This window comes from Neovison vison, chromosome 1, assembly GCF_020171115.1.
Source record: "Neovison vison isolate M4711 chromosome 1, ASM_NN_V1, whole genome shotgun sequence".
NCBI lineage: Eukaryota > Metazoa > Chordata > Mammalia > Carnivora > Mustelidae > Neogale > Neogale vison.
Window position 1 is genome coordinate 167,056,338 of NC_058091.1, and position 20,356 is coordinate 167,076,693.

Consider the following 20,356-nt stretch of genomic DNA (forward strand, 5'->3'; position numbering starts at 1 on the left):
TGGCCCTGGTGTCAGCTGTGAAAGCCAGGGGACGAGGAAGAGGGCGGCAGGGGGACAGTGAAGAGGCAGCAAGCCTTAGAGGAGGGGACAGGCGAGGAAAGCGTTGAACGCAGGGAAGAGGAGCCGTGGGGTGAACCCTGGCGAAAAGGGCTGCCCCAGGGCCAAAGAGGGCCCTGTCCTTCCGCAGCACCCCACCCTCCGGGAAGCCCACCGGCCGCCGCGGCTCGGGGCTGGGCTCCACGGCACGCGGCGCGCGAACCCCTCCGACCCAGATAATGCGTCCGTGGTCCAGCCATCGACACTTTAATTGGAGACAGAGATGGGGCGAGCACCCCTCCCATGTCCTCCCGGAAGCTCCGGCCCTTCTCCGGTTCCGCTGACCAGGCGTCCTCCATCTCAGGCCCTAGGCAGCAGCTTCCCGAGCCGTCCCAGGAGCGCAGCGCGCAGCGCGTGGGGGAGAAAGTGGACGAGCAGGCCGAGCGCTGCGAGCGCTACGAGCAGCCAGAGCGCGCGCGCGCTCGCGTACAATGGGGTCAACCTGCGGGCGGGGCTCAGCGGGGTTGGGGGGCTCAGCGGGGGCGGAGCGCCGGCGGCCCCGCCCCCCTACCGGGCCATCAGACCCCTCCCACAAGCCCCCCCGACCCGCCCCGTCCGGTCCCCGCTTTCTCCGCCCCTGGCGCCCTCCCACGATCCCCGCCCGGGTCCTCACCTTTGCTGCGCCGAGCGCGCGTAGCCCTGAAAGTAGCGGAGGCGTGCGAAAAGGTAGACCAAGCCGCACAGGGCCGCCGTACCTGGGGGAGGGCGGGCGGGGCAAGGTGAGCCGACGGGCGCGGGACCCGGGGCTGCGGGACAGACGGGGCGGGTGCGCCTGTCCGGAGCGCAGACCTTCGTGAAAGAAGATGCCGGCGACCCAGAGCGTGGCCAGGAACAGCGGGAAGTACTCGCTGCAATTCACCCTGCGGTGGGGGCGGATGGCATGAGGGCGCCGACGGAGGCGTGGGGGGGGGTGCTCGGACCCTGCCGCCGCCCGGGGTCGCTCACTTCCGGCCCCGCGCCCTCCCGCTAAGTCTCACTGGGCTCGGTAGACGCGTTCGAACTCCGGCGGCCCGGTGGTGAGCGGCGGAGACACGCGGAAGGCTCTGCGCGCGGAGATCACCTGCAGGGAGAAATAGACTGGGGGCGAGAAGGGGCGGGAGTCAGGTCTCGCTGCCCGGAGGCCCGCACCCTCAGTCCGTTCCCACCTTTTCTCCGCCCTCTCCACGCCCACCTTGTCACGACTCCCCTTTAAAGCTCTCCTGGAAAATAAAGGCCAGCCAAGGGGCTCTCTCGCCCCCACCCCTTGTTTCTGGGCCCGCCCTGTATCTAAGATGCTTAAGAGGGAGGGCAGTGTGAGGGCCTGGGATGCCAAGAGGCCCTGTCCCCCCACCCCCACCCCACCTCCCCAGACACATCTGTACCGGGGAGGGACCGGAAGCTCAGGACTTGGCTCCGGAATCCTTTGACTTGCAAAACACAGGCAAATGTCTAGCTCCTACTCTTGAGACACGGACCTTGACCTTGGGGGTCCCTGAAGAGGTCTTGAGAGCAGAGGTGGCTCATCCTTCCAGGTACAGGAGAGGATACACTCTGCGGTCTACAGTTTCTGGCCCCCACCTACAGGGCCCACTAGGCTGGGAGGATCTCTTGACCCTACATCAGGCCAGGCTCCTGCCTTAGTTTCTCTGTACCCCAACCTAAATCTGACAGACATGCCCTCCCCTCCCCCCAGGTGGTTGCTGCTGGGACCCTTCTAGTTCCACCCGGACCTCCTGGGGCTCTGTCTCCCTCCATTTCAGCATGGGTGGCTGTGGAGGGTCGGCTGGCCCCAGAGGATCTGCATACACAGGGCCCCCCCACACACACACACACAGCCCTGGTGCTGGTTGTCCCCAGCTGTCTTCCAGCAACTCCTGTGGCCTTGGTGCCCTTGGTGCCCTATACCTTCCCAGGTGCCCTGTGGGTGCCGAGGACATGCGTATCATCAGTGTAGGACCTGGAGGAGGCCCGGTGGCTGCATGAGGAGGGCTAAGAGACAAGCTTGCTCATGAAGCAGATCAATTCAGCCCCCCAGCAGGGCCCCTGCCCAGGCTATGCCTTGTCCTAACCCCTACAGCGTGGGGTCACGGTGTCCCAAGTGGCAAGGATGCCTAGCTTGGGAATGTGTCCTCTAGGGCTAGCCTAAAAGGCCAACACAGAGGCCCCTTTGGGGGCTCAGGGAGCAGGTTCCAACCCTGTCCAGCTCTATGCGGATCCCAGCATAGAGAGGATGCCTTTGAAGGCAGAGCTGGGTTCTCCTGGGAACCCCAGCAAGAGGACAGTGGGAGAGGAAAAGGGAGGGAGAGGACAAGGGCAGGATCCATTGGAGCAGGGCTGCACCAGGCCCACGGCTGCCCCTCTTCAAGACCCACAGCCAGAACCATGCACGCTTCTCAGTCTTCAACTGAGGCCAGAAGAGCTGGGGCCCCAGGACTCTGGGTGCTCCAGACTTTGCCTCTGCCCCTACCATCCGCCCGCCCTCCCCGGGCCCTCCAGCCCCTCCCCAGGGTCTGGAGGGCAGAGGCAGGCTGCAGGAGTCCAGAGCCCATCCACCTCCCCAAACAGGAGCCACCTCACCTTGCAGCAGGACTCCCAGGAGAGTGACAGTGGCCAGAAGAGCCACCTCGTCCTGCATGGTGCTGGCAGCTCTACGGGCCCAGGCTGGTGTGTGAAGAGAGTCACTGCAGAGCTCTTCTGGGCTCCAGTCTGCTGGCTCTCTCAAGAGGTTGGCCAGGAAAGGAAGACTGGCCCTTCTCCCCGCCCCTTCTCAGGGGAGGGGGCCTGAGGGAGGGCGTGAAAGCCCACAGCCAGTGAAAGGGCAGAAGCCTGAGCAGGCGGAAACCAGGGCCAGACGGAGCCCAGGGAAGGATGGAGCAGCGGCCTGGGGGCAGCCTGGCCACTTCCTGCCAATCTTTGTTTTGTTTTGTTTTGTTTAAGATTTTACTTATTTATTTGAGAGAGGGAGAGCAGAAGGAGAGGGACAAGTGGACTCCACACTGAGTGCGGAGCCCTATGTGGGGCTCAATCCCATGATCCTGAGATCATGACCTGAGCCAAAGCCAAGAGTCAGAGGCTTAATGGACTGAGGCCCCACCAGGCGCCCCTTCCCGGTCATTCTTGCCTCTTCTGTGCCTAGCGTTGTGCTGGCAGAGCCCCAGGCATCTGCCTGAGCCTCCTGCAGCCTTGCGTGGGCCTGGCTCCCTTGTCCACCCAGCGTCCTCCAGGCCCTGCACCTGCAGCAGTCTCCGTTGGCTCTCCGGACCTCCCCTTGTCCTGAGTCTGGTCCCAGGAAACCAGAGGGTCCTCCCCAATGCCCCCCTCCCCCGCCAACTCCCTCCTTCGGCTATCACTTTCCACTGACAATCAAGTCCTTCTCATTCTCAAATCCACCCTGTGCCACCTTCTGAGCCCTGCCCTGCCTCGGTCGTCTCTCATCGGGGCACAGGTCACGGGCTCCTCGAGGGTTCCCAGCCCCACCCCACCCCCACCCATACATGCTCACATACCTGTTCCCCCCCCCCCCCCGCCCAACCAGGGCTGTGATGGAACATAGACCCTGATGCAGGACTGTCCCCGCACCCAGACCACACTGGGCACTTCCCTGCTCCCCTCAGGAAACCTGATGTCTGCCAGCTTCACAGCTACCTGGGCTCTGTGCACACAGACCACCTGAAGACGACCCTGCTAGCCTGGCACGGTGGGTCAGACCCCTCAGGATCCTTGAGCCCATCCTCTCCTGGGGCTCTGACCCTAGAATGTTCACCGGCTGTTCCCACCTGCCCAGCGTCCCCCCGCCTTGGGGGATCCCAACCCTTCATCTTCCCAGGTCCTATGGTGTGGACAGAGCTGCCTGCCACCCCTCCCAGGCCTGAGGGATGGACATGTGAGTCAGAACTGACTGTGCTGGCCGAGGCTAATTCAAGAGGGTGAGATGCAGTTCTGGAAACTTCCTTAGAACTTTGGGAAATGGAACTCATTGGGGGGAGGAAGATTTCTGAGGGCCCTTTATGGCCACTGGCCACCCCGAGGAGGAGAGAGCAAACACGAGGCCACACTGGGAGGAAGGAGGTGGCTGAAGTCCTGGAGCCCCAGGGCCAACTTGCCCAGAGCAACTCTCTAGCCAGGCAGCCTTGCCATTTCATAGGCAGCCACTTCTTCCTTTGGCTAGGGCTGATTGGAGCTGGGTTTGGTCAACAGTGGCAGAGCCCAGCCTGATAGGGGCACATGGGCAGGAGCTGACAAGGCCGAACACACAGGCAGGCCCGGCTGCAGGAGGGATGAAGTGGCCAGGTCCTTGGGGCAACTGCCTCTGCATTTAGTCCTGGGCCGTTGTGAAACCCTGCCACCCTCTGCCTGGTTGCTCTGGGGGAGTCTCCACATGTCAGCGTCCTGGGACCCCAGGAGCTCTGTCCTTGCCACCTAGAGTTGTGGCGTATGGAAATGAAGTTCTCAGTCACCAGCCTGAGCAGCTGTGCTGGGCCGCCTCTGCCAGGGAGAGCAGCTGCCGCTGAATCCCGCACAGAGTTTTTATTTTTGTTTTTTTTTTATCAGAAAGCAAGGACAGATGTCTCCAACCATGGAAAGGAGTACAAAGCGGCAAATATCTTCCCTAGGCATAGGCACTCAGGGAGTCAGTACTGGGATAAGGGAGGAGCAGATGTTCATGCTAGCAATCTCCAGGTACAGAAAGGGGAGGCTGAAGTCACATTCCTTCCTAGCTCCTAACTCATGCGCTGTCCCTGGGGATCATGGGATCCTATTCCCACTGGGCCACTGCATTCAACAGCTGAGAACAGGACCGCAGCTGACACTCACCCCTTAGGGCTTACAATATATTTTCTAAGAATAAATCCACAGTTCCCCCTTGCCTTGTCAACTATAACGAGAAAGAAGATCATTAAAAGCAGTATGCCCATGTCAAACCGAGAGTAGAAATTGAACCCAGGGAACCAATTTTTTTTTCCTGGACTGAGCACACAGAAACGTCCCTGACATTCTTCATGATAGCCTGTTGACTTCCCTGTAGTTGTGCTTATAACCTAAGTTTCAAATTTTCAATGGAGAGATTCAAAGAGGAGGAAAAGGCTTGATGAAGAGGAGTCTTCACTTGCCCCCCCCCAGTCTTTTTATAGGGAATTGAAGTAACACAGCGGGAGGAAAGAGTCAGAAGTTCGCTGGGATCTGGTCCAGAGTGCTTGGGATCTAGCCCCTCCTAGCCAGACATCAGCGGCCTTGAGAACCTGCCATCTAACTAAAATGTGTGGCTCAATCTTGACCTGTTCTTCTAAATTAGATGTGGTGTTTTGCATATATGAATGCATTTGTCATGCAGTTTGGAGACAGAAAAGATGCGGCAGCAATGGCCGAAACAGCAGCGATGGTTAAAATAGCTGCCAATGGGATACCTACGAACCGATTTGCTCCTTTTCTCTCTCTTGTAAAGCATAGACCAGTTATTACAGGTGAGATCCCCCTTGCCGTGGCCCAATCGGACTGAGAGCCAGGCCTGGGCTTAAAGGACAGAAAATGCTCCAATAAAGCCTTCTTGTTTTGGGGCTTTCTATAACTTTTTTTTTGTTTTTAATGGAAAAGGAGGCACCCTCCGACAGCTTTATTTTCTGCCCTCAGAGAGGGCGGAGGATGAGGCAATTTATTAGGGGATAATGTTGGAGCCTCTGGTGGGGTGCTAGGGGCTGTAGTTGCGACTGGGGACGGTGGGGGCCAGATTTGAAAGGGGGAGGAATAGGGGCGCCTGGGTGGCTCAGTGGTTTAAGCCGCTGCCTTCGGCTCGGGTCATAATCTCAGGGTCCTGGGATCGAGTCCCGCATCAGGCTCTCTGCTCAGCAGGGAGCCTGCTTCCTCCTCTCTCTCTGCCTGCCTCTCTGCCTACTTGTGATCTCTCTCTGTCAAATAAATAAATAAAATCTTAAAAAAAAAAAAAAAGAAAGGGGGAGGAATAAAGTCCTGCCAACTAGTTTTAGCTGTTTTTCTTCTGCAAAGAGTAGATAGCAATCAGGTAAAGATTCTATGGATCCGAATGAGAAATTGTAAGAGGACCCAAAGCATCTTTTAGCCTTTTGCCCGTGTGTTCTCAGTCTTTTTTTTTTTTCTTTTTAAAGATTTTATTTATTTATTTGACAGAGAGAAATCACAAGCAGGCAGAGAGGCAGGCAGAGAGAGAAGGAAACAGGCTCCCGGCTGAGCAGAGAGCCCGATGCGGGGCTCGATTCCAGGACCCTGAGATCATGACCTGAGCCGAAGGCAGCGGCTCAACCCACTGAGCCACCCAGATGCCCCAGCCCATGTGTTCTCAGTCTTCAACCGAAAGAGCCTTCAGGCAGGTGCCCTAGGCAATGTTGATATATTACAGACAACAGCTGTGTCGATTCTTCATTTCTTCACATCCTATAGAATGTAGCAGTATATGTAGCTGTTTTTTATGAGAACCTGTTCCTTCCTTAAATATGTTCCCATGACTGACAGGTTTATAACAGACAGAAAAGTAGATCAGGACAAATAGAAAATAAATACTGCACAAAATAGAGAAAAAATGAGGTCAATGGTTACTCCATCACAGACATCGAGTGCCTGTAGTTCCTACCTGGATGAGCGGACGTCCTTTCCCTCTCTAGGGCTTGAGGAGTGAAGTGCAGACGAGGACTCTTACCAGATCCTGAAGATGTCCAAACAAGCGCCAAATGTCATTGCGCACTGCAATAAAATTCTCAGTCACCAACCTGAGCCTCCATGCAGGGCTGCCTCTGCTAGGGGGAGCATCCGCCGCTGAATCCCACACAGAGCTTTTATTTTATTTTATTTTATTATTATCTTTTTAATCAGAAAAGCAAGGACAGACGCCTCCAAGTGTGGGAAAGGGGTACAAAGGGGCAAATATCTGGAAGTGGGCTTGCGTTCTTCCCTAGGCATGGGCATGCAGGGATAAGGGAGGAGCGGATGTTCGTGCTAGCAATCTCCAGGTGCAGAAAGGGAGGACTGAGGTTACATTCCTTCCTAGCTTCTAACTCATGCCCTGCCCCTGGGGATTGTGGGATCCTGCTCCCAGGGGCCACTGTGTTCAACAGCCCGAGAACAGGACTGCTGATGACACTCCCACACTTGTCCCTTAGGGCTTACGGTATATTTTCTAAGAATAACTCCACAACCCAGCTGGCCTCTTTCCTTGCTGCCCCCCAAGCATGGGTTATAGCCTGAGAGCTTCGTAGTCTGCTGGGCTCCCCGTGAGCCCCTTTCACCCCTCTCCTAGCCTGGCCAGTGCTCAAGGAATGCCCTTTGCCATCAGGGCCCCCAGGAACCAGCTGCTCCCCAGGGGGTGCTGCAGGCTCCCTGGCGACAGGGGTGGGGGCTCCATGCCAGTGCCCTGCTTTAGACAGCTCTGCCAATTACAGGAGTGGGCGCTCAGGGGTGGAGACGTGTCCTCCAGCTCCCTCACTCTCTCTCTGCCACTCAGCCCCCTTCCTCCCTGAAAGCGGTCCTGACCACAGCCCCCTGCTCTGGCCTCCTCTCCCACCCCCTCAGGGCCGACTGCGAGGACCATGCGTGTCTGTGGGCAGGCATAGTGTGTGTCCCTTGGGGCCTCTGTGCCTGTTGTGTGTGGGAGCTCACGTGTGTGTCTGTGGGTCTCCACACATTTCAGGGGATCCCTTCTGCCAAAGCCTCATTTCCTCTAAGGCCCAGACATCCTCCCCTCCAAGCCGATCCCCTGCCCTGGCAACAGGAAGCTGAGGCCTAGCCCAAGCAGCTTCTGAGGAAGTCCTTGGGCAGAGGTCCAGGCCATAACTGGGGTCTCCACCCCTGGAGCTCTCCCCAGGCCTTCCCATCTGTACCTCCCTTCCTGCCCTCACCCAGCCTCTCAGGGCCTTGCCTGGGCTAGGCCTGCTCTGGCTGACCGAGGTGTCGCCGGAGGCCCCTCTGGGCATGGCCACCCTCCTGGGCAGCCCTAAGGTGCTCATATCATGAAGGAAGTGGAAAAGCCCCTCCCTGAGCCCCTGCAGGAACCACCTCTGTGACCCTGGACCACTCCCTCTGTGCTACCTCTCCTACAGGGGCCCTGAGGAACATTCTGGAAGCTGAGCTCATCAAGGACCTCTGAGGAAAGGAAGAGCCGACAGAGCCATTTTGTTGAGAAGAAACCACAACTTCAGAACAACAGACCGTGGTAAGCGTGAAGAACTCAGACGCTAAGCTAAATTTAAAAAGTAATAATAAAAGGGGAGCGGGGTTGAGGGGAGCGAGAGAGGGGCTGCTGGGACTGGCTGACTTAGTCGACTGGAGCTCATGACTCTAAATCCTGGGGTTGTGAACTCAAGACCCACACTGGGTATGGAGATAACTTAAATAAATAAACTTTTAAAAAAAGATGTTAAAATTATTTTACTGGGGCGCCTGGGTGGCTCAGTGGGTTAGGCCGCTGCCTTCAGCTCAGGTCATGATCCCAAGGTCCTGGGATCGAGCCCCACATCGGGCTCTCTGCTCAGCATGGAGCCTGCTTCCTCCTCTCTCTCTGCCTCTCTGCCTACTTGTGATCTCTGTCTGTCAGATAAATAGAGAAAATCTTTTTTAAAAAAATTATTTTACTTACCAAAAGCATTGCAAAAATAGTACACAGTTCCCAGATACCCTTCACCCAGCTTCCCTTAATGTTAAAATCTGATAAGGCATAATTCCATTATGTACTCTGAAAAATTAATATGGATACAAACCTATCACTGGTCATTCTACAGACCTTATTTAACATACACCAACTGTTCCACCAAAATGGGACAAAGGCCTCAAAACCATTATACTAAGTGATAACAAACACAGAAGGCCATATATTATATGATCTTTACATGAAATGTCCAGAAAAAGCAAATCAAAAGATGCAGAGAGTAGATCACTGGGAGTCCAGGGCTCGGGGTGGGATGGAGACGTTCTAAAACCAGATTATGTTTGCACAGCTCAGTACATTCACTAAAAGTCACTGAATGGTACCCTTTGTGGTTATACAGAAGTTAGTTGATGCCTGAACAATAAACGCACCAACAGTCAAACATCTGAGTATAATTCCCTCAAAACTTTAACAGCCTATAGTAGACCAGAAGCCCTACCCATAATGTAATCAATTAACAGGTATTTTGTATTTTGGTTTTACATGTGGTATATACTGTAGCCTTACAATAAAGTTAGCTAGAGAAAATTATTAAGAAAATCACAAGGGGGCGCCTGGCTGGCTTACTCCATAGAGCATGTGACTTGGGATTTCAGGGATGTGAGTTCAAGCCCCATGTTGGGTGTAGAGATTACTTAAAAATAAAATCTTTTGGGGCGCCTGGGTGGCTCAGTGGGTTAAGCCGCTGCCTTCGGCTCAGGTCATGGATTTATTTTTTGGTGCTGGGATCGAGTCCCGCATCGGGCTCTCTGCTCAGCAGGGAGCCTGCTTCCCTCTCTCTCTCTCTCTGCCTGCCTCTCTGCCTACTTGTGATTTCTCTCTGTCAAATAAATAAATAAATAAATCTTTAAAAAAAAAATCTTTTTTTTATTTATCGTTTTTTATTTATCGTTCCCACTGGCAGCAAGGAAAGAGGCCAGCTGGGTTGTGGAGTTATTCTTAGAAAATATAAAATAAATAAATAAATAAATCTTTAAAAAAAAAAAATCTTTTTTTTTTCTTGAAGATTTTATTTATTTGACAGAGAGAAACACAATGGAAGAGTGAACACAAGCAGGGGGAGTGGGAGAGGGAGAAGCAGGCTTCCTTCCGAGCAGGGAGCCCAATGTGGGGCTCGATCCCAGAACCCTGGGATCATGACCTGAGCCGAAGGCAGACGCTTAATAACTGAGCCACCCAGGCACCCCTAAAAATAAAATCTTAAAAAAAAGAGAGAGAGAGAGAAAATCGTAAGAAAGAGAAAATACATTTACAGAACTGTACTGTATTTATCAAAAAAAATCTGCATCTAAGTGAACCTGTGCGGTTCAAACCCCTGTTTTTCAAGTGCTAGCTATATACCTCCATACAGTTGTTTTTATGCATAATACAAAGAATGTGTGTATGTGCTTGACCGAGCTTCCTCAAATGGTAGCATGTTATGTAACAACGGCATAATGATTACAACAAGGTAATTTTGTAATATTGATCCAGGACTCTTAATCAATAGACCTTATCCAGATTTCAATAGTTGTCCCATAATGTCATTTTACTGGTCCAGGATCCAATGGAGGACCACGTGTCTTTAGCTTACTCCAGGCTGGGACAACTGGACGGTCCCTCAGCTTGTCTCTTTCTTTTTACGATCTTGGCACTGTTGAGGACTGCCAGTCCGTATTTGGTTTGTCTAATGTTGTCACGTGTTAGACTGAGTTCAGACTCAGTTTTGACAAGAATGCCACAGAAGTGCCGTGTGCCCTTCACGTCAGAAGGGACATGAATCCCATAGGTCACCATTGTAAGCTTTAGGAGGAAGGAAGTAAGGAAGAAAGGAAGGAAGGACGGACCACTGATGCTGGCACTTCTTGCTCTAGACTTTCAGCCCAGCCTGCCCCCAGCTGACACTCCACCAGCAGAGTCCCTCACTGATTCATGGCTCTGAACTGGGTCTTCCTCAGCCTGATGCCCTTTAAGCGCTGGGGCCCCTTAGGCACCGCCAGGACTCCTGAGACCCTTCCCTGGCTTCCTTTGTCCCTCTCCATTTTCCTAGTTGGGTTTTCTATCTCTGCACCCTTCCAGGAGGGCCTGAGAGGAGATCCCTGTGCTCTGCCTGGCCCCCAGGCTCGGTGTGGAGTGGGCGATCAAAGAAACGGAGCCACGAATGAGGAAACAGAGGACTGCCCAGCTGGCCTGGCTGTGCTTCCATCCCCCCCCCACATCTGCCCCCCAGAAACCACTGAACTGATAATGAGCCCATGGTGACCTGAGTACACAGGGCAGTTCCCTTTAGGGGAGGGTTGGGGGGGCACTGGCCATAATATCGCAAGGTTTTCACAAGGACATCTAGCCTCTGCTTCAGTCAGTGGGGTTCTGGGTCTGAGAACTGATTTAGGTTTGGAAATGGGCAAGGGACCATGTGTTCCCACTGGCTCGGCTAACTTGGCTTTTCTGCTTGTTTGTTCTGGATCTCCCAGTGTATCCCCCATCAGCTGCCTGTTACTCTTATCACTAGGTACCCCACTTTCTATGAGTGATCGCTCTAGACCCTTTTTTTTTTTTTTTTTAAGATTTTACTTGAGAGAGAGAGGGGGAGGCAGAAGGAGAGGGAGAAGCAGACTCTCCACCGAGTAGGAAACCCGATGCTGGACTCAATCCCAGGACCCTGAGATCATGAACTGAGCTGAAGGCAGATACTTAACCAATTGACCTACCCGGGTGCCCTAGACCCTGCCATTTTGATCCTGCAAACCATCATGGCAGTCACTGACACATGGCCTTTGCCAGGTGTGTGTTGTGCTCTAGATTTTCTGCCTCTATCATTTCCATTTGTTCCCCAGGCACCCTGTTCTATCATGGCATCTCTTATCACCCATCCCAGACCACAGCGGCCAAGGAGAGTCAGGTAACAAACTCAAGTGTGTTCTGGGCCTTCCAAAAGGAGTCTTAGCCAAGTTCCATTTCACAGTGAATGAGCCGGGCTTGAGGGCCCTGGGTCATTTCCCTGGTTTCTAGCTGTATCATTAGCTGGTTGTACTGGGCGGTTGGCATTGTGCAAAAACAGAGTTTGCACAATGTGGCTGTCACTGTTGTCCTCGTGGGGCTGGCCCTTGGCTGATGTCTGCTAACTTAAGATGTTGGGAGAGTTCCCACCATTAACTGAGATTAATGGCTCAACCGTGCCTAACCTATTTGGGTTTATGGGGAGCATCTACTCTCCTTTGGGGAGTCTGGCACTGTGGTTCATGCTAGACGGATGAGACCTACATGACCGGCCCCCTAGTAAAAACCTTGGGGTGCTGAGTCTCTGATGAGCTTTCCCAGTTGGCCATAATTCACACGTGTCATCACATCTTATTGCTGGAGGAATGAAGCATGTCCTGCATGACTCCAGAAGCTAGTATCTGCTTCCCTAGTCTTCACCCCATGTGCCTTCTCCCCTTTGCTGGTTTCGCCCTGCACCCATTGGCCGGAATCCAGCATGGCCTTCTACTGAGTGCAAGAAGTTGTACTATGAACAACATTACTGCTGAGTCCTGGGGGTTCTCCCAGCACATCATGGGACCCAGGCTGGCCTTGGGGAGCCTCTGACACAAGCAGATTCATACACTGGTACCTATATACCTATACTACTCCTATAGAGTAGGAGGAAAAACCAAGAACGAGATTGCCTCTGGGAAGAAATTGCCATGCTGAAAGCCTTTAACAGTTGGAGGGCGGTGGCTCTCATCACATCCCCAGGTTATTCACCAGGCTGGCCTCTGCAGAAAGCAGAGGAACCTGCCCTCCCAGCAGCAGCGGTGACAGATGTGACATACTTATCAGAGCGTATCAGCAGACTGGAGTAGCTGATGTGCAGCCGCTGGCTGCACTCATTTCCATTCCCATGGGGAAGGAGGATCGGAAGCAGTTTGCATTTGCAAGGGATGGACAATGTGTTCTCTCACCCCAGAACTATTGGAACTGTCCCACTCTCGGAGTGGACCTCGATGCTCTGGGCATTCCCCCCAAACCACGTGCATCCAGTATACAGCTTATGTCATGTGATTGATCAGAGGAGCAGGAAATGCCGAGGACATGGGTGGCCTTGGTAAGACACACATACTGGGAGCGGGGGTGTCAGGGACTCGTTCCCTCAGTGACCTGTCGGGCATTCCGTAAGTACAGGATATTATTCCCACCAATGGGAAAAGGAACAGAGATGTGGTAGGTCTCTCTGGGTTTGGGATGCAGTATATTCCACACTGGGGGATCCCGCTGGGACACATTTACTGGATGTCACAGAAGGCTGCCAGCTGTGAGCAGGACCTAAGGTAAGGATGAGGCTCTACAGCAAGGACTAAGGAGCAAGCACCCTCCTCTTTGGTCACTGGGCCCAGTATATCCCCTGGGGCTAGAAGTATCTGTGATAGAGAAAAAGATGGCCTATATCTGTAGAAAGCCCCACTTGGAGCCTGGCGCCCACCCTCTCCAGGGCCCTAGAGTGAGGCCCCAGGAAATGTACATCATTCTGAAAATGAAGCAAAACTTGACCATGGGGCCACAGGAAACTGGGGCACAAAGTGAGAATGTGGCCAGAGCAGCCTGTCATCTCAGCTGGTTCGATGGGGCCGAACAAGTCAAAACAGAGGACCAACAGACAAGGGAAGAGAGGCTTGGTATTGGCTGAATGGGGTCCTGGGCACATGGGAGTGCCTGGGTCATCTACCACGGCAACCCTAACACCTCTTTCAGCTGCTGGCCAGAACTGGCTAGGGGAGGGACTCCCTTTGACCAGAGTCTGGTGTCTTCAGAGTCCTTACAGTGGCTTGCAGTGCGTGCAAGCTCTGAACTTTACTGTAAGAAGTTTATCCAAGTTTATCCATGAGGACCCCTGGGTAGCTCAGTCGGTGAAGCATCTGCCTTCAGCTCAGGTCATGATCCCATGGTCCTGGGATTGAGCCCCAGTCAGCAGGGAGTCTGCTTGTCCCTCTTCCCAATCATGTTCTCACTCTCAAAGAAATAAAATCTTTTTTAAAAAATAAAACAAAGGGGCGCCTGGGTGGCTCAGTGGGTTAAGCCGCTGCCTTCTGCTCAGGTCATGGTCTCAGGGTCCTGGGATCGAGCCCCACATCGGGCTCTCTGCTCAGCAGGGAGCCTGCTTCCTCCTCTCTCTCTGCCTGCCTCTCTGCCTGCTTGTGATCTCTTTCAAATAAATAAATAAAATCTTTAAAAAACATAAATAAAACAAAAACTAAAAAAGACACTATCATTATTGAATCAACAGACTTCCATGAGATATGCCTGTCCTTATGGCAAAAGAAATGCCAGGATTCGGCGCTGTGTTTCACTGTCAAGGGTGTTCAGTTCCCTTTAGTCTGGAAACGTTCATCAGTTCACATAGGTTTATCTTTCGTGAGACCAGTTATTTTGCAGAAATCCACTGATTTGGGTTTATCTGAGGTTTCTGCTGATGACGATTGATCATGCGCTTTGAGCAAGAGAGTCAGGGGAAAGGCACTGTGTTCCTCTCGAGGAACTGTCAGGAAGATACATGATGTCAGTCTGTCTTGTTCCTGAAGATAGGTTTCGTGTTTTGGTTTTTTTTTTTTATTCTTCCCCTGAAGACTTCAAGTAATTTCTACAACGCAGAGATCAAGAGTCGCATGCTCCACCAAGCAAGGCTTGTTCCTGGAAATGTTTGAACTGTGCTGTTAACATGAGGTCTGCTGGCTTTTCTGCTGTGAAGCGACATCTACAAGAACTCTCCGCACACCACTCTGTCCACATCCCTTGCACTAACAGACTTTGCCCAAATTCTCCTGCAGCTTCTGGCAGCCCAAGACCTAAGCCTAAGGCCACTGGGATGACCCAGCCCGCTTGAGTGCCAGTCTGGCAAAGTTAAAGGTTGATGAAAGAATTGACTGTTTGTTCCAGCCAGCCCCAGAAGATGGGCTCCTGACCTCCCATTCTTAGAGCCTTTGTAGAAAAACCTTAAACTGTTTAAGTCCCTTCTCTGAAATGTCCCTCTGAAATGGCGTCCTCGGGAAGGCTGGGGCCTCTGTCTCCCTGTCTCAGAGGGAGGGAGAAGCCTGACTTCACGAAGCACCTCATGACTTTGACAATGACAATGACCAACCGTCTTAGTTGCTTCTTGCGGTTTCTCAGTCCCCGACTCTGTGGGAGTCCCCGGTCTGTTTTTACCTCCCGCACCTTGACCCTGGCTTTGTTGATCTTTGACAAAACATAACTCTTTTTCCCATTGAAACCTCTTTGTTGGGTTACACCTTGAGGCTCTGAGGAAAAAAAATCCTGTTACTCCTCAAACTTTCCCAGACTGATTTTAACCACCATTAGGGATCCTTGCCCAAGTCACTTACTAGCCCAATGGTCATTTTCTAATTCTGTTCTTTCTACATTGGTGAAAAAGAGTGTTACCTTCTCGTCCATTTGAGTACGTATTTGAATCATTATGAATTCATAAATTCTAAAATTAAAAAATTCATATTTTACTCAAGGGTTATACTTATTTGTTGTTATTTATTGGGATGTCCATGTTGTCCATGGTTGGCCAGGGTGTCATTTTCTGCATCTACACCCTCCTGATGGAGAGAACTGGGAAACAGTTGTGCATATATATATGTATACATATATACATATATATATATATATATATATATGCATACATATGTTGAGGGGCTCCTGGGTGGCTCAGTCAAGCATTTGCCTTCGGCTCAGGTCATGATCCCAGAGTCTCAGGAATGAGCTCAGCGAGGAGTCAGCTTCTCCTTCTGACCCTCCTCCCCCATCATGCTCTCTCTTTCTCAAATAAAGAAATAAAATCTTAAAAAAAAAAAATGTTGTTTAAAAAAAGAAAACAAAATTCAAACAAGGAAATGTGAAGATCTCACTGGCTTTAATATTAAATGATTCATGAATCGGGCAGCATCCCCATCTAGCAGGTAGAGGGGAGCCCCAAAGTGCCCTAGAAAAGGAAAGGTTTTTAAAGGCAGGACTTAACTAACCTACCTAACCTATGACTAACTTCCTGATCACCTGCTTCTCCTGTGCAACACCCCCCCCCATCCCCTTTTTCCGTCCTTCCCCCTTTAAAACCTTCCAGCTTCCCTTGGGCGGGGTTGGGTGTGGAGGATGGTCTCTAAGACATTAGTCCATCGTCTTTGTAGGTTGCCGGCTTCCTGAATAAAGCCTTTCCTTTCCCACATTGATTTTCAGGCATTGAGCAGCGAAATCTGAGTTCCGGCCAGGTTCTCTGTCCAGTAACAATATGATATACATACTGATTTAAATATCATGGCCAATGAGACTTTTTGGTGACATTCACTGAAATTCTCTACCTGTGTATTTACTTATTTTCTTTTAAATATTTTATTTATTTATTTATGAAATGGAGGGGGATATGGAGAGAATGAACAGTGGGGAGGGGCAGAAGGAGAGGGAGAAGCAGACTGTCCACTAAGCAAGGAACCGGGATGGGGGACTCCATCCCTGGACTCCGGGATCGTGACCTGAGCTGAAGGCAGTAGCTCAACCAACTGAGCCACCCAGGCGCCCTGTACTTACTTTTTTTTTTTTTTTTTGGTACTTACTTTTTAAGTGCTGTTTGCACCCATAAAGTGGGACCTGAACTCAGGACCCCAAGATCGAGAGTTGCATGCTCTGCCCACGGAGCCAGCCAGGCGCCCCCTCTTCCTGACAATTTTAGAAGAGCTTAAAATCAGAAAGAAAGACACTGAAATTGCTTATTTTCCAGACGCCCCATGCAGTGAGATAGGCCCAGAGGTGAGAAAGGACATCTTTTCATCCCCACAGGCTCTGCAGGGAGACTGAAAGAGGGTGGGACCCCCAGTTTGGGGGACAGGAAAAAAGCCTTTGAAATGCTGATGAGCTCCGGTTTGCGTTGAGCAGGTTGCTCAGAAACCGAGCGTGTGGGGACTGCGGTCCCGGATTTGGGGACTGGGTCCCGGAATGTGCATGCTTGTAACAGAGGTGAGGGAGGCGAGAGGGGCAGGGGCCCGCTGAGCTGGGACAGGGCGCCGCCGAGCCCCAGCCCGCCGCCCTGCCGAGGGGGCCCTGCAGCTGCGCTGGCCTTCGGGGCGGTCCAGGGCGGGGGCAGCATTGAACGCAGGCGGCCTTGTGGAGGGGAGTAGCGCATGTCAAGGGCAGCCGCTTGTGCAGCCCCTGGCCCAGCCCATTCCCAGGGAGAATCCCGCAGCCCCCTAAGGGGCAGCACTGGGGGGCGCCACAGCGTCACCTAGAATCCGCACCTTGTGCAAATCGGGTCCTCTTCATCCAGTTAAGTGTATGTCTGATTACATGTCAGCGGATCTGGAGGGGCCACCCAAACCCATTCCCCGGGAGAGGGTGGAGCTCCTGGTCACTCAGCACTAGCAATGCTTGGTGGCCGCCTTGTCCCCTTGCCACTAAAACTGTACGAAGAGGCGCACCAGCGAGGCGGTGGGGTGGCATGCATTGTCTCTCCCCAGTATGGAACTTCACCCTCCTCCCTTGATGGTCAGGGTCCTCTCCTCCTGCCAGATTTCTGGGCACAAGGAGCTCCAAGGCCCAGGTGGCCGGGAGCTTTGAGCCTAACAGTCCTGCTTTGTCTTCTGGTGGCTATGTTGTCCCTTCAGGAGCCAGGGTCCCTGGTCGCACACAGTCTTAAGTGGAAGGACCTCCCAGGGGGGTCTCCGGAGTGAGAGCAAGCAAGGTCTCCTTGACCTCCGCTCTCAGTTCCCCCTCCATGTCTCTTATCTAGTAGAGGCCCATGTCCCCCAGTCACTGATCTGGGGTACATACCCCTTCCTAGAGGATGGCGCCCTCTCCTTGCAAGGCCCTGTCACTGAGCTGACCTCTGACCTGTACTGTGCTCCTGGAGAGCAGCTCCCGGGTGTCTGGAGGTGATGACACAGTGGATCCTATGCCGTGCACCCCGTGATGGCACTGCTGTGCAGAGATGCTCCCTCCAAGGTGACATAGGACAGACTCTGTAGTGGTGGGTCAAACACTTTTGACCCTCAGTGGCAGGCCAGCCAGAGCCACCCCCAGATGCAGCATCTGTTCCCAGACATGTGAATGAATGGCTGCTGCCAATGACCACAGTGACGAAGACCGAGGAAGCCTCACAGATCATGGGAGACGAAGGAGGCTGGACACCTCAAATGCAGTGTGATTCTGGATGGGATCCCAGACTAGAAAAACAGGCATTACAGGACAACTCTCAACAGCTGAATAAGATCTGTGGATTAGTTGACAGTCTTCGTTTCAGTATTAAGTTCCTATTTTAAATTTTTGTTTTATTTTATATTTGGGCGGGGAGGGGGGCGGTTCTGAACTCCTGTCCCTGAGATCAAGACCTGAGCTGAGTTCGAGAGTCAGATACTTAACCAACTGAGCCATCCAGGTGCCCCTAATTTCCTGTATTTAATAATTATACTGTTGGGGCCTCTGGGTGGCTGTCAGTTAAGTGTCTGCCTTCAGCTCAGGTCATGATTCCAGGGTCCTGGGATCGAGTTCCCTATCAGGCTCCTTGCTCAGTGGAGAGCCTGCTTCTTCTTCTTCCTCTCCCTCTATGCGCTCTCTCTCTCTCTCTCGTGAATAAATAAATAAAATCTTTTAAAAAACTATTATACTGTTGCTATAAAGGATGGGGAAGCTGGGGGAACCGTATCTAAGTATTGAGAATGGCAACTTTGCTGAGGTATAGAATTTATATACCATAAAATTCACCCATCTTAAATGTCCAACTCAACGACTTTTAGTAAATTCGCCCAGCTGTGTGAAGGATCACCATGATTTGGTGTTACAGCAAATTCATCATCCCAACAAGCCCAGCCCCAGGCCACCTGAATCTTTTCTGTCTTTACTGGTTTGCCTTTTCTGGACATTTCACATAAAGGGATTCATTCATTCCTGTGACATGTGGGTTTTGTGTCCATTGCGACTCAGCACACTTTTGTGACCTTTGTCCTCTTTTCAGAGTTTTTGGTAGGTTTTTTGTTTGTTCGGTACATCTGAGGTTCTAGCTAAACCAAGATGCAGAAAACAAAACAAAACAAAAAAAAAAAGGAAAAAAAAAGGTGACTCACCATCCTTTCCTGGCGTGGGAGGGACAGACGTAGTACCAAGTGGCTAGCTGGCCTCCAGACGTGGGCTGACTCAGAGGCTGGGCATTGGTCTCTGTTGCTAGCAGGCTGCACACTGAGCAGTGATGATGCTCGAGCTCCTGGGTGAGTCAGAGGCATGCTGCCAGGATCCTGCAGAGACGCCCCCTGGCCCCTAGCTAGTCCGTTCATAAGCCCCCTTTTCCAGCACAGGGAAGGGCGGAGTGGGATAGCAGAGGCTGGCGGATGTTCCCTGTAGCTGCAGTTTGGGACTTGGTCTCTCCTTTGCTCAAGGGGTGGTGTCCCTCAGGGTGCCCTTTTTCTGGTCTATGGATATCCTCGGGCTCCCTTTGTGGAACACACTTGGCTGGTAGGCCTATCTGGCCATCACCAATACAGAGAGGTACATGAACTCTAGTGTGCAGGATTTAAGCAAAGTCTCTTTTACTGCACAAGCAAATATCAAAAAGAAGAAATGGCATGGGGGTGGCCGATATAACTAATAGATGGGGTTAAAAAAATTTTTTTTTCACTACTCAGGGTCTAGCCGCCCACCCCCTGCCCCGATTCTCCATCCACCGAGAATAACATGACACAGTAATGGGCTAGCTGAAGCTCTTGACCTTGAAGATGACAGTAAGTGGTTGGGCTCTGCCCCCCACAGTGCAGAGAAGCAGCTAGGTATTTAAGAAAATACAGAACCCATCTGAAACCTTGACATTCAAGATAAGACAGCCGGTGATGGTGTGTCAGGAAGGAAAGATCCAAAGATAGTTCAGCAAGCACTTACCTTGGCTGTGTCAAGGGAAGCTACCACATCTGTGACTTGAGTATAGAATGCCAGCTTTTCCTTTGGCAATCTTGAAAAGTTCTGCTTTCCAGGGACAGAACAAATGGAGCCTCCTGCACAGGCCTTGTCGAGCTACTAGTCCCCGGGCTGTTGCCTTGTGGCTTCTGTTCCTTCCATGCCCACAGGCTGGCCGGGACCTGTGGCCTGGAGCAGGGAAGACACTGGACCGCCCTCTCCCACCCCCGGGGCCAACAGCTCTGGCTCTAGCTGTTGTCACTATGGTTTTGCAGCACACAGCGTGTCCTTCCCTTCCCCTCACGCAGGCCAGCTCCCTCAAAGATAGCATTCCAGGACACAGATATGAAGGCGGATGGGTGAGTTCTGCCTTTGTCCTGCGGTTTCTAATGTGGGAAACAAAGGCAGAAGAAAAATTATTAAATATCCTTATTAGCTATAGCCCACTGACAAGGCCCTGAAACAGGCAGAGTGACATTCTTCTAGGGACGCAAGGGCCTCTATGCTAATACTTTGCTAAGGGCAAAAGGCAATCTTATCCCAACGCCCAGGACCCTGTGAGTCTACTTTCACATATAAAAATTCTTTTGGAAACTTCCTTGATCTCTAAACACCCCAAAATATGTATTGGTAATCATCCCCCAAACATATAGCCCACCGATAAACATTTGAAGGGTCTCGTGACTCAGGTTTTATGTCCCAACAACAGCTAGCCCTCTCAAGGTCTTG

The 20,356-nt window shown here is 52.2% G+C and overlaps 1 protein-coding gene across 1 annotated transcript; it reads right to left on the reverse strand.

The window, feature by feature from the left end:
- Window positions 1-395: 395 nt before the first annotated feature.
- LTC4S (leukotriene C4 synthase) lies at window positions 396-2,800 on the reverse strand. The gene is made up of 5 exons (XM_044239819.1): window positions 2,653-2,800; window positions 1,074-1,173; window positions 886-956; window positions 710-791; window positions 396-538 (listed from the first exon to the last, which is right to left on the reverse strand). The coding sequence occupies exons 1-5, from the start codon at window positions 2,708-2,710 to the stop codon at window positions 397-399; spliced, it is 453 nt and encodes a 150-aa protein (XP_044095754.1). The 5' UTR covers window positions 2,711-2,800; the 3' UTR covers window position 396.
- Window positions 2,801-20,356: the final 17,556 nt, after the last annotated feature.